The sequence below is a fragment of the Equus asinus genome, chromosome 8 (genome assembly GCF_041296235.1).
Source record: "Equus asinus isolate D_3611 breed Donkey chromosome 8, EquAss-T2T_v2, whole genome shotgun sequence".
In the NCBI taxonomy this organism is placed as follows: domain Eukaryota; kingdom Metazoa; phylum Chordata; class Mammalia; order Perissodactyla; family Equidae; genus Equus; species Equus asinus.
The window spans coordinates 76738149-76753841 of record NC_091797.1 but is presented as its reverse complement, the minus strand read 5'-3'; the positions used below and the strand labels follow the sequence as shown (position 1 = coordinate 76753841).

At 52.0% G+C, this 15693-nt stretch overlaps 1 protein-coding gene across 7 annotated transcripts; it reads right to left on the bottom strand.

The window, feature by feature from the left end:
• Positions 1 to 254: 254 nt before the first annotated feature.
• MORN3 (MORN repeat containing 3) lies at positions 255 to 15664 on the bottom strand. 7 transcript variants are annotated; one of them, XM_070515994.1, is made up of 7 exons: positions 15533 to 15664; positions 12703 to 12858; positions 8696 to 8853; positions 6706 to 6865; positions 3596 to 3780; positions 3228 to 3314; positions 255 to 1739 (listed from the first exon to the last, which is right to left on the bottom strand). In XM_070515994.1, the coding sequence occupies exons 2-6, from the start codon at positions 12845 to 12847 to the stop codon at positions 3234 to 3236; spliced, it is 729 nt and encodes a 242-aa protein (XP_070372095.1). In that variant the 5' UTR covers positions 12848 to 12858; positions 15533 to 15664; the 3' UTR covers positions 255 to 1739; positions 3228 to 3233. The 7 variants fall into 7 exon arrangements, with proteins under 7 accessions (XP_070372095.1, XP_044631853.1, XP_070372094.1 ...); XM_044775918.2 differs by having other exon boundaries at positions 12703 to 12876; positions 15533 to 15662; XM_070515993.1 differs by lacking the exon at positions 255 to 1739 and adding an exon at positions 1746 to 2834.
• Between the last annotated feature and the right edge of the window lie 29 nt (positions 15665 to 15693).

Genomic DNA, 15693 nt, shown 5'->3' with positions numbered 1-15693 from the left:
TTTTGCAGATGACAAAACTGATGCCCAAAGAGGTTAAGTAATTGGCCAGAATTCAAACCTGAAAAGTCTGGCTCAGAGCCCAGGCACTCAAAAAATCTGACATGGACTGATTCTGGCTTTGCTTAAGAACTTGGAAGATCCAGCAGCAGCAGCACTGGGCTCAGCTTGCAGAGCAGCAACGAGCAGGAGTTGAGTTACAGCCACCCTCTTCCCTGGGAGATGTGTTGCCACAGTCCCCACCACTCCCTCTTGTCTCACACAGACCAGCTTCATTTATGTTACTTTCCTGGCCCTCATAGGCCTTTGAGTTTGAGGCCTTTCTGTCTGTCCCAGAAACCCAATATGGAAAGTGGTTTATAAAAACAAAGTGCTCTGGCTGAAGTGAAAGTTGTTTGGGGGAAAGTGTGGCCTTAAGCCCTTATCCTTCTGTGCAGACTTAGACACGGCTGTTGCAGCTTTGAGGGCTCCCTGCTTCTGCAGAGACCTGGGGTGCAGCTGGAGTAATTCCTGGACTGTGACTGTAAAGTAGGTTTTCTTTCCTAAACTTGGCTGAACTCAAGAATCACCAGATTGGCTTCTAGAATGCAGATTTCCAAGCCCTTCCCCTGGAGGTTCTGACTCACTGTGATCGGGTGCATCTCTGGAATCTATTCTTAACAAGCACGCCAGGTGTTCTCAAACCCAGGCAACTTAGAGAAACACTGGTAGCTATGAACACAGTCTCTCTCTAATTTCAGTTTCATTTATATTTTGAATAGACAATACATTCATACGGTTCCAGATACAACAGTGAAAAGTTGTTCTCGCTCTCGTTCCCAGGGTCCCAGTTCTCCCCAGAGACAACCGTTGTTGCCAGTTTATTGTGTTCCCATCTAGAGAGATTTTATACATAAACAAGCGCACACACCCCCTACTTTCTCTGAGAAATGGTAGCCTTCTCTACACACCTGATTTTAAGTACCGTCACTTTCTAGCTTGGTGACTTGTGAACTTCCCTGAACCTCGGTTTTCTCCTCTAAAGTGGCACTAATAGGGGCTGGCCCCGTGGCCGAGTGGTTAAGTTCGCGCGCTCCGCTGCAGGCGGCCCAGTGTTTCGTTGGTTCGAATCCTGGGCGCGGACATGGCACTGCTCATCAGACCACGCTGAGGCAGCGTCCCACATGCCACAACTAGAAGGACCCACAACGAAATATACAACTATGTACCGGGGGGCTTTGGGGAGAAAAAAAGGAGAAAAATAAAATCTTAAAAAAAAAAATAAAAAAAAAATAATAAAGTGGCACTAATAATAGTAAGACACCTCATATGTTGATAGGGAGGCATGGGAGAGGACACACGTAAAGCTGTCAGCACAGGGCCTGGCACCAAGTGAGCACTGTATCTGGTTAATTCTGTGTCCCAAGGTGGCCAGGCTCAGCTTTTTGGTATCAGAGGTACAGACAGAACCAGGCCCTGGGTCAGGCCACCCCGCTTATGACTTAGAGGGCAGAGAGAACCTCAATAGTGTCTGGGAGCGTTTACTGAGGCTTTTACAACGTGCCAAGCACTTGGTGAGCACTTTCCGAACATCACAGTATTTCAGGTCACACTATTGACGCTGGGCTGAATAATTCTCCTGTAGAGTGTCTACATTGTAGCACGTTTAATGGGATCCTCACCCTCTACCCATGAGGTGCCAGTAGCATTCTTCCCTGCCAGTTGTGACAACCAAAGATGTCTCCAGACATCACCAAATGATCCTGGGGAGGGAAGGGGACAGAATCACCCTTGAATTAGAACCACGCTTATTTCATCCTCACAGTAACCATGATAGCCATGGGTGGGAAGCACCATTATTGTCCCGTGTTAGAGTTTGGTTGATATATCCAAGAACACACAGTTAAGAAATCTCTGCCGGGATTCACACCCGGGCAGTGGGACTGCACAGCTCCCGTTCCTACCCACTGTGTAAGAGTCCCTCTTATCGCACAGGAATGTTGTCTAGGTTAGAATTATGCAAAAAGCCCTTCCTAGACACCTGCTTCACAATTAACCTGAATACATGGTACTCATTATTGTTAGATCTGTTAGCAAATCCTCAAAACCCCTTGAGAAATCTAAGTCCCATTTTACAGATGGGGCAACTGAGGTCACTTGCTTAGGGTGGCACAGCCAGTAAGTAGGCTTCTGGCTGCACATTAGAATCACCTGGGAAACCCCGAAGGCCCAGGCCTCCCCCCAGATAGATGAGAATCTCTGAGTGTGTGGCCTGGGCGTCCACAGCTTTTAAAGCTCCTGCAGGATTCCAAGCTTGAGAGTCTCTGTGTTAGGTTAAGAAGCCAGATCAGGTTTTAACCCCAAATCTTTGAGACCAGTGCGCCCAGAAGCAGGCTCTTTCTCCTCTGGTGTATCTGGGAGGTCAGAGACCTGGAGACGCCGCCCCTTTCTCCCAAGGGGAGTCCATGCAGCCCATGGGATGTGTTCCCTCTTCTCTACCTGAAACCCCTCCGGATGCCCCCACCGCACCCCGGCCCTGCCCATCACACAGCACAGGTCCCAGGTTAATGCCCCCAGGTTCTCCTTTATTCTCACGCACTCAGAGATGGGGTCCTAGAAGGAAGGGCTGTAACAAGAGGGTCCCCAAGGCCAGCCGGGGAGAGAAGCACTGGCCCTATGGGCAAAGAATGATCCAGTGCTGCGAGGAGTGAGGTGCCCTTGGAGGGTGCCAGGGGTGTGCCTGGATTCCCCCTCACTCCTCCACAGGAGCCGCACCGGTCTGAGCAGTAGGTGACGTGGGCTTGGATTTCTTCCAAAGCTCGGGTGTTCTCACTGCAGCAGGAAGCAGGTGGTGGGAGCTGGCGTTTCAAAGACGCTGTGCCAATGCCCTCTCCCCGAACCTCATTATACCCACCCCAGGAGAGTTTAGGACTGGACGAGGCCCCCTGGACAGATGTGCAAGGGAAGGCCGGGACAGACCACCTCACTCAAGGGCATTCAGGGGTGAACAGGCCACGTGGGTCCAATCCAGCATTCATCCCAGCAAGCCGAGGGTGCAATTTGGGCGGGACTGGAATGAACTGGTCTTCTAGGAAATGAGTTTTGAAGGGGAGGAACCAAAAAGGACCAGCTGGACTGCAGGAGTCAAGAAACCCACCCTCTCTGGTCCTGCCCCTGAGCTCCTTGGCCAAAGGAGAGCCCTGGAGCTGCCCCACCACATCAGAGGGTGGCAGGCGTGCTTGCCCCCTCACCTGGCATCAGTCTCCTTCTTCCTCCTCTGTCTTCTTTAACCTGGCCAAGGCTTCCTGCAGCACACCGTCGGGGTCTAGAAGTTTAACCTGGAGGGAAGCAGCAGGGGTTGGTTTGGGGAGCATGGGAAGCCCAGGCTGCAAGCCTTTGGGGTGCTGCCTGCCTTGGGGAGGTGCTACCTACTTTGGGGGGTGCTGCCTGCCTCCCTGGGAACGTCCTAACTGAAAACAAATAAAACCTTGTCTGTTTCCTGGCTAGACTGGGCCAGGCTGGGTGTGGCGGCGGGGGGTGGGGGTGGGGGTCGAGAGTGGGGTGCTGTCTTCTGTCTCTCTCTGGGTGTGGCAACAGGGCCCTAGAGAGAGCTGCCCACCTTAGGAATGGGGAACTGAGTGGGCTCAGGGGCCTCATCACGGCCAAAGTCAATCATCGTGCCACACTTGGCCACGTCGTCCACCCAGAAGCCCTCAAAGAGCTGCCCGTGGTTCAGGTGGAAGAAACGTCCAAACCCGTTCTTCATGCCTCTCTGCCAGGAGCCCTCATAGCGGTTCCCGTTCTCTGCAGGAAAGGACAGAGAGGCGTGGGTGCTGGGGACACCAAACCAGGCTTGACTACGAGGCGGGCCCCTCCCCCATGCCCAGGCTGGACCCTCTGCCACTCCCGGGCTAGACACCATGCCCACCAGGAAGCCAGAAGGAACCAAGTTGACTAGAGTGTGCTGAGCTGGGTGGGTAAAGTGGGGTCTGGGACGACTGACCTATAGCCTTAGAGCCCTGGGGTGTCAGCGACTTCCTGAATCAGACCTGGTTCACATCTTCCTTCCACTGCTTACCTGAACTTGGACAACCAACTCAGCAACGTTTCCTATCTGTAAGAAATACAGCTAATAATACGAGCAGGCGATGTTTCTTCAGGACTTCCTGTGCCTGGTTCTTTGCTATGCTTCTGACCTCACTTCTCACAAAAACAGTTCTATGAAGGATGACAGACCTCATCGTAATTACAGATGGAGCTTGAAAAGCTCAGGGAGTTTGACTGACCTGCTTGAGAAAGTCACAGAGCTAAGAAGTGGCAGATGCAGGATCTGAAACCAAGGCCTGTTCATCCCAGGAGCTCATGCCCTTAATCGGGAATCAATTCTGCCTATGTGATGGTGGTAGTGGTGTAAAAATAATAAGAAAGCTAACACTTCTCAGTGCAGACACTTACTAGCTCTGTGGCCTTGGGCAGGTCACTTAGCCACTTCGTCTCATTTCCTCATTTGCAAAATGGGGATAATGGTAACATCTACCTCACAGAATGTTTGTGAAGATTAAATGAGTCGATACCCAGCAAGGACTTAGAGGAGTCCTGGAGAGACTCTAGATCAGAGGTCAGCAAATTTTTTTCTGTAAAGGGGCAGACAGTAAGTATTTTCGACTTTGCAGACCATAGGGTCTCTGTCATAGCTACTCAACTCTGCCGTTGCAGTGCAAAAGCAGCCACAGACAATATGTAAGTGAGCAAGTCTATGTGCCAATAAAACTTTATTTATAAAAACATGTGTTGGGCCATAGTTTGTGGCCCCCTGCTACAGACAAGTGAGAGCTAGTGATATTATCAGGGAGTACTTACTGTCATGTGTCAGGCACCATGCTAAGCACCTTGCAAATGGAACCCTCATTTAACATTCACAACAACCCTAAAGTTTATTTTTATCCTTACTTTACAGATGAGAAAATTGAAGCAGGAAGTTTAAGCAAATTGCCCAAGGTCACACAGCTAGTAAGAACTTGAACCCAGGCAGGCTGGCTCTAGAGTCCAAGCCATTAGTCAAGGCGCCCCAAAGCCTCCACTTGACCGAATCTCACTGGGAGTTGGAAGCTTGAGTTTTCAGGAGACTGGGCTCTGGTCTGTGTACTCACCAAGAGCACCTACTATGTGCCAGGCACTGGGCAAACAGTGGGAAACAAAACACAGTCCCGGTGCTCATGCAGCTCACAGTCTGGAGGGACAATGATACTAGCTTTATAGAGAGCCTACCGGTGCCAGGCCCTGTTCTAAGCGCTTTACACAGACTCCCTCATCTAATCCTCACTAGAGCCCTATGAAGTGGGTATGATTATTATTCCCATTTTACAGTGAGGAAAGTGAGGCATAGACACGTGAATTAACTTGCCCAGGATTATACACATAGTGCTAAGAAGGAAAGGAAGCAGGTGCTGAGAATAATGGGGAGAATGTGCTCCAGGTGGAGTGGACAGGGAAGACCTCTCTGAGGAGGAGACAATGCAAATATCTGGGGGATCTTCTTTCTGTTCCAGGAAGAGTGAGCAGCAGTGCAAGGGTCCTGAGGCAGAATATGTGGGAGGAACTGAAAGAAAGTTAGTATAGCCAAAAACAAGGGAGTCTGGGGGGAGAGGGGTGGGAGGCAAAGCTGGAGGGAGCAGCAGGGCCAGATCATGCTGGGCCCACAGACCCCAGTCAGGGCTCTGAACTCAGTCTGAGGGCAATAGGAACCTATGGAAAGTTTGAAAGCAGGGCGGCGACAGGGTCCACTTTGTAAAAAGCTCACTCTGGTTGCTGTGTAGAGAATCCTGACACCAGTGCGGGCTCCCAGCACTCTTCCCTCTGCCTGGGAATGCTCTTGCCTAGCTCAGTGCATATCCCGCTCCTTCTCTTCCTTCGGGTCTCAGTTCACACGTCACCTCCTCAGGGAGGCATTCCTGATGTGAGTCAATGTACATAGCCGCTGTCTCCAACTCCTTGGTCATCCTCCAGCTCACCTTCCTGTTTTCAAGGGGGAAATTCCTCAGCACTTCTGACATCACAACTAACACACTGTGTGACCTTGAGCGAGAGATTTATCCTCTCTGTGCTTCACTTCATCTGTAAAGCGAGGATAAGGGTACCTATCTTCTAGGATTGTAGTGAGGACTAAGTGGGCTCAGTGCTGGTGCCGCCTGGTGGGCAGTGATTAATTAAGTTGGTTAAGTTCGCGCTTTCCACTTCAGCGGCCCGGGGTTCGCTGGCCCGGATCCCGGGTGTGGACCTATGTACTGCTTGTCAGGCCATGCTGTGGCAGGCGCCCCATATATAAAATAGAGGAAGACGGGTAAGGACGTTATCTCAGGGTCAGACTTCCTCAGCAAAAAAAAACAGGAAGATTGGCTGTAGATTTTAACTCAGAGCTAATCTTCATCAAAAAGAAAAAAAGGGCTCAGTGCTGTTAAGTGTAGGCTATGATTATCATGGCCATAAGAAACTGTCTTAATTGTCTATGTGTTTTTGTTAGGCCTCCCTTTTAGAGTATAAGCTCCCTTAGGGCAGGGATCTGGTCCTCCCGTTCACCTCTACGGGGCTTCGCGGGGGCGTGGCCAGAGGGGGCGTGGCCAGACGAGGGTGCGGTCATGCGGGGCCAGGAGGAGCGCGGCCGTGAGGGCGTGGCCAGGTGGGGCGGGGCCAGCAGGCGGGCGGGGCGCAATGGGGGGGCGGGGCACTCACTCAGGCGCAGCATGCCCTCTCCGTCGGGCTTGTCTTTGCACCACTGGCCCTCGTAGATGTCGCCGTTGCTGTAGTACATGCGGCCCCACCCGCTGCGCTGGTTGCCGCACCACTCACCCTCGTAATACTCCTTGGGTCCGAAAAACTGGATCCCATAGCCCTGAAAGCACGGAGGTGTCCCTGTTCAGGGCGCACCCATGACCCTCCCCGGCGCCCAAGCCACACTCCGGGCTTCTTCCTCGCTTCCTTCCTCAGTCCTACAGCCAAGCTGATGGCCGTGCGTTGAAGAATCTCCCCAGGCTGTCCACGGCCCTCTATCCCCCTGCTCCAGCCTTCATGCAGCCACCGTCATTTCTCCTCTCCCTCACTGGTCCCCCTCCTCCACTCTCCCGTTCTCCCCGCCCCATGCATCCTCCACACGGCAGCTAGAGGAATCTTTACATCGCCCATCCCATCAGCTTTGCCCCGTCTCCCCAGCTCTCAACTGAGCCCATCAAAAGTCACAGATGCCTCTGAGAATCAGATGGAAGCTACGGACTTTTCTCTTCAAAAAAGTGAACATAGGGGCCAGCCGGTGGCGCAGCGGTTAAGTGCGCGCGTTCTGCTTCGGCCCCGGGGTTCACCGGTTTGGATCCCGGGTGCGGACATGGCACCGCTTGGCAAGCCATGCTGTGGTAGGCATCCCACATATAACGTACAGGAAGATGGGCACGGATGTTAGCTCAGGGCCAGTCTTCCTCAGCAAAAAGAGGAGGATTGGCAGAAATGTTAGCTCAGGGCAAATCTTCCTCAAAAAAAAAAAAAAAAAAAGAACGTAAACACCACACCTAGCATCCAACCACAGGGAATCACGGACTGTCCACAGATTGCACCTAAGGAGGTTGGGTAAGCATCCAAGTCTACCTCTTAAAAGTCCTGAGTCCCCACATAACCTTCAAGACCCCCACCTGCTCCTCCCCTCACTCCCAGGCCTGTGGGCATACCCACCCTGCTGTTTAATATCTCCTTCCCTTTGCAACTTCTGCCTATTTGCAACTCCTTTGCTATTTCCCCTTCTCCTTTTTTTTCCTCCTGGCTAACTCCTTGCATCTTTTGGTGTCACCTCCTACAGGAAGCCTGCCCTGAATTCCCAATGACCTTCTTCTGGGCTACCTGTGAAAACCTCTATCCTAACATCATATTATATGTAAACTGTTTATTTTGGGATCTTTGTCCCCATTGGCCAATAAACATTTTGAGAGCAGAGATCATGAAATCATGGGCTCTACCACTTGTCTGCATTATAGCTCCAGGCAAGGGACTTTACCTCTATGAGCTTGTTTCCACATCAGTAAAATGGAAATGATGATGAGCATAATAATAATGATGATGATGTTGTTATGAGAGTTAATTGAAGTACTATATATCATGTTTCAGGGTCACAATAGCAGTTGTTCAATAGCAATACTGTATTATTAACTGTTTCCATGGCTTATGGTGAGGATTTGGGTGTTTATGGGTGGGGGACATGCCTCTGGCTGGCTTCTACCCCTAGGACCTTCCTCTCTTGTCCTGTGGTCAAGGATGTGGCCTCAACTTTCTTGCTCCCACTTTTCCTACCCTCCTCCCCCTCTTATCCAGGCCAAACAGAAGGGGAATTCTCAGAAAGATATGCCCAGGGAAAAGAAAGCCAGGAAATGAGCGGGTATGGGGGGGAGGAGACTCTGCCCCACACAGCCTGGCGGCCTTCTTGTAGCAGCAGTGCATTTCAGGGCTCCTCCCTGGGCCCTCTCCTCCTGCTTCCTGTTTCCTGGGTTTTGTTCTGAGAAGCCTTCAGGATTCCCCCACCCCTTCCTTCTCTCACCCACACAACAACCCTGTCCTCCTCCCCTCAGGTCTCCCCCTGTTCTCCCAGGCCTCTCTGACTGCTCCCCCCTCCACACACACACACACACACACACACACACACACTGCCCGGCCCACACCCCAGGTCATGATGGGAACCACTCACTGATTTCTTATCGCCTTTCCACCAGCCCAAGTAGACTCTCCTGTGCTTTCCGGTCTCTTGGTCAGGAAGGCTGAAGGTGCCATAGCCATCTCGCTTCCCAAACTTCCAGTCCCCCTCATAGATGCCTCCTTTCTTCTTCCAGATCTGTGTGCCTTTCCCTGGTGACACATGGATGGGCCAGCACTTCAGATGTGGCCTCCATGGGGCTGGGGAGTTGGGGGGTGTGGGCGGTGTAGAGGCAGGTGCTGTGTCTGCCTGGATGTCAAGGGCTCCTAGACTGGACAATCCCCAAAGACGGGGTCCGGGTCTATGCCTCATCTCTAGACCCCCAGCACCCAGGAAAACTCCGAGGGAGTTCCATTTCTACAAACAGTGGTTCTCCAGCCTTTTGCCCTGAAGCCAGACTGATATAGTAAACCCCAAGTAGAAATCTGCCCCTTTAGCATTTTAGCTGCCTCTCTTAATAATACTGAATGGAATGAATAATACTGAATGGATATGCCAGATGGCCAGGGTTTCTAGAAAATGTTCTGCATATTTGTTCAGTTCTGAACATACATGGAGACTCATCTCCTAGTACTCCAGCCCCTTCTATGTCCTTCACTCCCACCTTCCAGACTGCCCTCCAACCACTATGGCCTCCATGCCGTTCCAGGAACCTACTAGATAGGCTTCTGCCTCAGGGCCTTTGTACCTGCTTGCCCCTTAGCCTGGAACACTCTTCCCCAAATATCCACTCACCCCCTTCCTCCTGCAAATCTTTGCTCAAATCTCATTTCCTCAATGAGGCCTACCCTGACCATCCCATTTAAAATGACAAGCCTCTGGGGCTGGCCGGGTGGCACAGTGGTTAAGTTCACACATTCCGATTTGGTGGCCCGGGGTTTGCCGGTTCAGATCCCAGGTGTGGACATGGCACCAGCTTGGCAAGCCATGCTGTGGCAGGCGTCCCACGTATAAAAGTAGAGGAAGATGGGCACGGATGTTAGCTCAGGGCCAGTCTTCCTCAGCAAAAAGAGGAAGATTGGCAGCAGATGTTAGCTTAGGGCTAATCTTCCTCAAAAAAAAAATAATAATAATAAATAAAAAATAAAATGACAAGCCTCTCCTGCCCCCTTATCCTGCTTTGTTTCTTTCCATATCTCTTATCAACTCCTAACATAATAATTTACTTATTTATCGTTTATTGTCTCTTCCTCATCTGTCTCTTCCAGGAGAATGTGTGCTCCAGGAGGGTACAGACTTCAGTCTGTTTTGTTCAATGCTCTACTCCCAGGGCTGAAGAACAGTGTCTGGCACGTTGTAGGTGACCAACACTTCCTGAAAAAAGGGATGAATAAAACATTTGTGGGGGGCCGGCCCCATGGCTGAGTGGTTAAGTTCGTGCGCTCCACTGCGGCAGCCCAGGGTTTCACTGGTTCGGATCCTGGGCGTGGACATGGTGCCGCTCATCAGGCCATGCTGAGGTGGCATCCCACATGCCACAACTAGAAGGACCCACAACTAAGAATATACAACTATGTACTGGGGGGCTTTGGGGAGAAAAGGGAAAAAATAAAATCTTTAAAAAGAAAAAATATAGTGTCAGTCAAAAAATGATTTAAAAAAAATATTTGTGGAGTACGTATATGGGCCAATTCATGTCTTGGTCCTTAGTAGCTCAGGAACAAATCCAACATTGTCCCTGCGAGCTTTTCGATCTCGGGCAAGCAACTTAACTCTCTGGGCTTCAGGTTCCTGGTCTGTAAAATGGGGATGAGAATATCTCATGGTGTTGTTCTGATCACTAAATTCATTAATATACGTAGACGACTCAGAACAGTGCCTACAAATAGGAAAGATATCAACTATTTTTGCCCTGGAGGTGGGGCCCAGTCGCATGGTAGGGCACATTCCCTCCTTTGTGCCTGTCCTTCTTCCAGTTTGATTTCCTTTGGACAACCAGCTCCCAGCACCCTGAGGTTTGCTGTGGGGCTGACTCCGCCTCCTGGCAAGCCTGGCCAATCAGTGTATTCTACCCACCCAGGCCGCTGGATGGGTTCAATGAGGGGCATGTGACCCAAGCTGGTCCGGTGAGACTACCTCCAAGACAAAGACAAAACTTACCATGGCGTGTGAGGCCCTATATGGTTGGCTCTCCTAACCTGCCTACTCTCTCCCCTCGCTCACTCTGCTCCGGCCATACCAGCTTCTAGTCTGTTCCTTGAACAAGATTTAATACTCCAAAGCATCCTCCATTCTGATTGCCCTATCTAGAAGACTCATCCTTCTGGGCTCAGTTCGAACATCGCCTCTCTGACCGTCTGTGTTCTCACAGCCCCTTTCATGTCTCCATCACATCCTGATGTCACCACTTTTAGCTGAGCGACCTTGAGTAAGTCACTTCCTCTCTCTGAGCCCGCGGTTTCCTCATCTGTGAAACAGGATGTTACCTACTATACAGGTTCTCCGTGGGACTGGAGGCTCCCTGAGGGTTGGGATTATGCCAGATGCCCAGCCCAGGGCCTGGCATGGACCAGGAGTGCCGTGAGTCTTAGCGGAGGGAATAAATGAGCAGTCTGGGAACCACTGGGGCCACCCCATCCTCGCCCCACATGATGACTCTCCTCACTGCTTCTAGTTTGTTTACCCCACAGCAACCCACTTCAGTTTGGTCAAAAGGTGAGTGTTGAAGCGGGGATGGGTAGGTCTGGATTCTCTGACAGGTCTGCTTTCTGCAGCCCCAGCCCCCTGAGCTCTATGTCTCCAGGGTCCAGGGAGGGGAGGCAGGACTCACACAGAAGGAGGGCTGGGAGGGCCACGTCAGCCCACAGTGCCCTATCACTGGTGAGGCAGCCCAGATCCAGGGGATGGGAAATGTGGTATGTAGTGGTAGAGCCAGTCTCAGAACTTCAGGGTCCTGACTCCTAGTCCAGGGCTCTGTCCACACCACATGCTGCCCACAAGGACTGAAGTACACAGGCAGGCATCTTTAACCACACACAGAGCTCTGAGCAGCCGCAGAAAGCCTGGCCTTTAAGTCAGTGCCGAGGGCGGGCGTTGTGTCACACCCTTGATGGGGGCAGCTCTTTGGTGGGCTTCTTAGACAAGGAGGTTTCTAAGTAGTGATCCCTGCCGTGCTCACCCCTCAGAGAACATTCTAGAAGTTCCCCTCCTGCACAGACCCTGGGCTACAGGCTTGACAGATGTCATCTTTTATCTTTACAGATAGGTATCATTCCCATTTTACAGATGGGGAGACAGGCTCAGAGTGGTGTGGTGGTTCATCCGGGTCTTAGTGGGTGGAGCTGGGACTCTGATCCAGGTTTATGGACTCCAAAGCACTTAACACAGGGAGGCAGGAGAGAAGGGTGGTTAAGAGCATAGACTCTGGAATTGCAAGAGTGGAGTGAGAAGCCATGCCGCCGTTTTTTGCAAATTCTCTTTTTTTCCTCAGGGCTTAGTTTGTTTCACAAAGACGCCCGTGTTCCCTGCTGGTTAGGCCCTGAGCTCAGCCCAGTTAAAGTCTGAGCCCCAGATTCTTCCGGGGGGGTGGGGGGAGTTGGGGATTCTCCCTCGCCCCCTGCTGGTCAAACCTCAGGCTGAGCCTTCTGCAGAACGGGGTCAGGGCTGAGTGAAGACCAGAATTCCAGCTGCCAGCTGGTTTCTGGTTTCTGGGGCACCACCTTTTCCTCCTGCTAGCTACCCCATGCTGAGCCCAGGTTTCAGAGGGTAGGGACTGAGCTGGAGGCCCCAGAGCCCCAGCTGTGGCTGGTGTCTCAAGACCACTCTGCCCCCATCTGGTCCCTGAGCCCTTTGCTCAGCAGAGGTCAGGCTTGAGTTCTGTTTGAGAGCCTCAGCATAAGGAGGCCCCTGGCTGTTCCGAGTTAGCATTCACCTCTTAGGTGAGCCTTGGGACACATCTTATGTCCCCAGTGGACTCTGCATGCTGCTTTCTTGGCTCCGGTCACCCACCAAGGCCCAGACCCCACCCTCACCGCCTGAGCCCCTGAGGGTCCCCCACTCACCGTGTTTCATGTTGTCCTTCCACTCGCCCACATAGCAGTCGCCATTGACAGCATATACCTGGTGCCTCAGTCCGTTCTTCTGGGCTTTCTGGTCCCACTCCTTCCACAGGGGCTCCGACTTCAGCAGGCACTTGGAGATAGGCATGTTGGTTGCTTCTGTGGGGCCAAAGGGTGCTGGCAAAGGGTTAGGGACATCAGGGGCTCAGTGTGCCCTGCACAATGCCAGGATCCTGGGCCTTCCCGGGGAGACACCTGTCTGAGCTTAAATGGGGTGAGTCATGTGTGTTGTGAGTCCCTGGGGCAGATGCGCAGCCCTTGGGAAGACCCTTTTGTGCTGAATTAACCTTGGATGCCCCTCTCTTGCTTCTCCAGGGGCCCCTGGGGGGGCGGGTCTGATGGCACAATTGCTTGGGAACCCAGGAAACCAGTAGAGCAGGGGGTTTTGTGATGGCATTGGGATGAGCTGCCCCCAGGCAGGGTGACAGTCACTTTTTTTTTTTTTTTTTTTTTGGTGAGGAAGATTGGCTCTGAACTAACATCTATTGCCAATCTTCCTCTTTTTTTCACTTGAGGAAGACTGGCCCTGAGCTAACATCTGTGCTAATCTTCCTCTATTTTGTATATGGGATGCTGCCACAACACAGCTTGACCCGTGTGTCGGTCTGCACCCAGGATCCAAACTGGTGAACCCTGGGCCACTGAAGCAGAGCATATGAGCCTAACCATTATGCCACCAGGCCGACCCCAGCAGTCACATATTTAATAACCAGTGTGACCAATCAGAGTGGATGCTGGTCTGAGGCTAGAGCTTGCCTGGAACCCCCACTGGTGAGCACTGGGATGCACTCCGGGGGAGAGGTGGGTAGCCAGGCTGTGCTAGGCTGACATCCAGCTGCTATGGCACAGCCCACAGGGCTACCTTCCCACCACCAGCAGCCCAGCACCCAACATGTTAGCCCCCTTGGTCCTGCCGCATCTGTCTGGCAGATAGGATGGTAGAAAAGCCCAGGGACAGGCTTTGCAGGGGTTTCTGAGCTGTCAGGAGAGTCCACCAACTAAAGATACTGCCTCTAGGATGACCACTGTCCCAGATTGCCCAGGACTGCGAGGTTTCCTGGGACCTTGGACTCTTCAGTGCTAAAACTGGGACAGTCCCAGGCACACCAGAATGGTTGGTCACCCTTCTACCTCTGCCCTCTGCCTGGGTACTCTACCTGTCTGCCTCATCACCAGGGCTCTCCTCCTATCCTGCCTGGTGGGGTTGCAGAGACTTTGGGTGGTCTGGGGCCTCTGCCCAGTTTGGGAGCCCCCGTCTGTGCTCCATGTCCTCAGGATCTCCAGTGGAGACATTCATGCCTGTCTGTCTGTCTCCACGGGGCTTGTGCAAGGTGATAGGATGGTCTCCTCCCAATCTTGGGGATCCTTGTTTCCCCTCAACAAATACTATCTATCCTGCTAATAGGTTTGGGGAATACACACACACACACACACACGCACACACACACACGTGCCAGCAGTGCTGCCGCAGGGCCTAGCATGAAGTATTTATTTGGGTTTTTTTTGTTTGTTTCTTTTTTCTGCTTTTTCTCCCCAAATCCCCCCAGTACATAGTTGTATATTTTAGTTGTGGGTCCTTCTAGTTGTGGCATGTGGGATGCCACCTCAACATGGCCTAATGAGCGCTGCCACATCAGCGCTCAGGATCCGAACCAGTGAAACCCTGGGCCGCCTAAGCGGAGTGCACAAACTTAACCACTCAGCCACGGGGCTGGGGCCGGCCCCAGCATGAAGTATTTAAACATCAGCATGCAAAGGTATTGACCACCAGAATGACCTCAGGGCGAGCAGGTTCCAGAGATCATGGTGTCCCAGCATCCACCCATCCAAGGTCAGTGTCATGGGTGTGCAACCTGTGCAGCTGCACAAGACCCCATGCTGAGAAGGGCCCACTCTTGGTTTACTGCTCTGCTCTCACCATTTTGCAATTCTTAATACTTTATGAACAAGGGCCCCACATTTTCATTTTGCACTGGGCCTCGCCCATCAAGGAATTCCTTCTGCTGCTTTACAGCGGGGGCCTCCAGGAGCCCGAGCAGGCTGACCTACCACACTAGTTGGCACATGCTTTGACAGTCATGCCTAGGAATAGGGAAGGTCGCTCCAGGCAAAGAAAACGGCAAGGGCAAAAGGTAGGAGGGGGAAAACAGGTCCTAAATTTAATGTTTTTCTTTTCTCTCCCATTTCCAAGAACTGTTGTACCATGATGAATCTTTATATTTGTTAATTCACTTTAAAAAATCAATACATTTATCCAAGAAAGAGACTTGACATATCATTACTATAAATGGAAAATCAGTATCAGTTACCCTAAAGGGAAGGTAACTGTCAAAATAAAAATACTAGAAAGAAATCACCTTACGGCTTAGCCAGATATTGTGGCTTACAGATGAGATTAGCAAATGTTCAGGTGTTAATGCCATATTAGCCCCAAACTGACACTTTCTCCTTGGCTTACTCAGAATTGTAAGAGAACCTAGAACCTAGTAACTCTCCTGGATGTCACTGGGTGTTAATGCCTCATCAGTATAATATAAAATCATCCTCTGTCTCATACTTTCAGGAACATAAGTTTTACTCAAAAGGAGCTTGCGGACCTAACACATGAGCTTCTGATAGGAAAAGAAAGCCTTGCAGTGCGGTGCAGGGACTCTACCGGGGTTGCTTTGTTACTGAACCACAGTAATTACCACAATGGAAGGTGGGGGGGCGGGGCCCAGACGGCTGGGAGTTGGCCCCGAGCCCCCGCCCCGTCCCACCTGCGCCCGCTCACCTGCGCAATCCCGCGGGGCGGAGCCGGGATCCGGAGTCCCGGGGGCGGGAGCTGTGGGGTCGCAGCCTCCAGCCTCACTTGCCGGAGCAGCGCGCGCTCCGGCGTCCCGGGCCTGGCCGGGGTCGCTATGGCAACGCGAGGCCCCAGCAAAGCAGCCCGGT

Coding starts and splice junctions, on each gene's coding strand:
- MORN3 (XM_070515994.1), bottom strand. CDS start 12,847: ATGCCTATCTCCAAGTGCCTGCTGAAGTCGGAGCCCCTGTGGAAGGAG. Junction 8,854..12,702: donor GAAGGACAACATGAAACACG/GTGAGTGGGGGA, acceptor ATGTGTCACCAG/GGAAAGGCACACAGATCTGG. Junction 3,315..3,595: donor CTCAGTTCCCCATTCCTAAG/GTGGGCAGCTCT, acceptor GCTTCCCTCCAG/GTTAAACTTCTAGACCCCGA.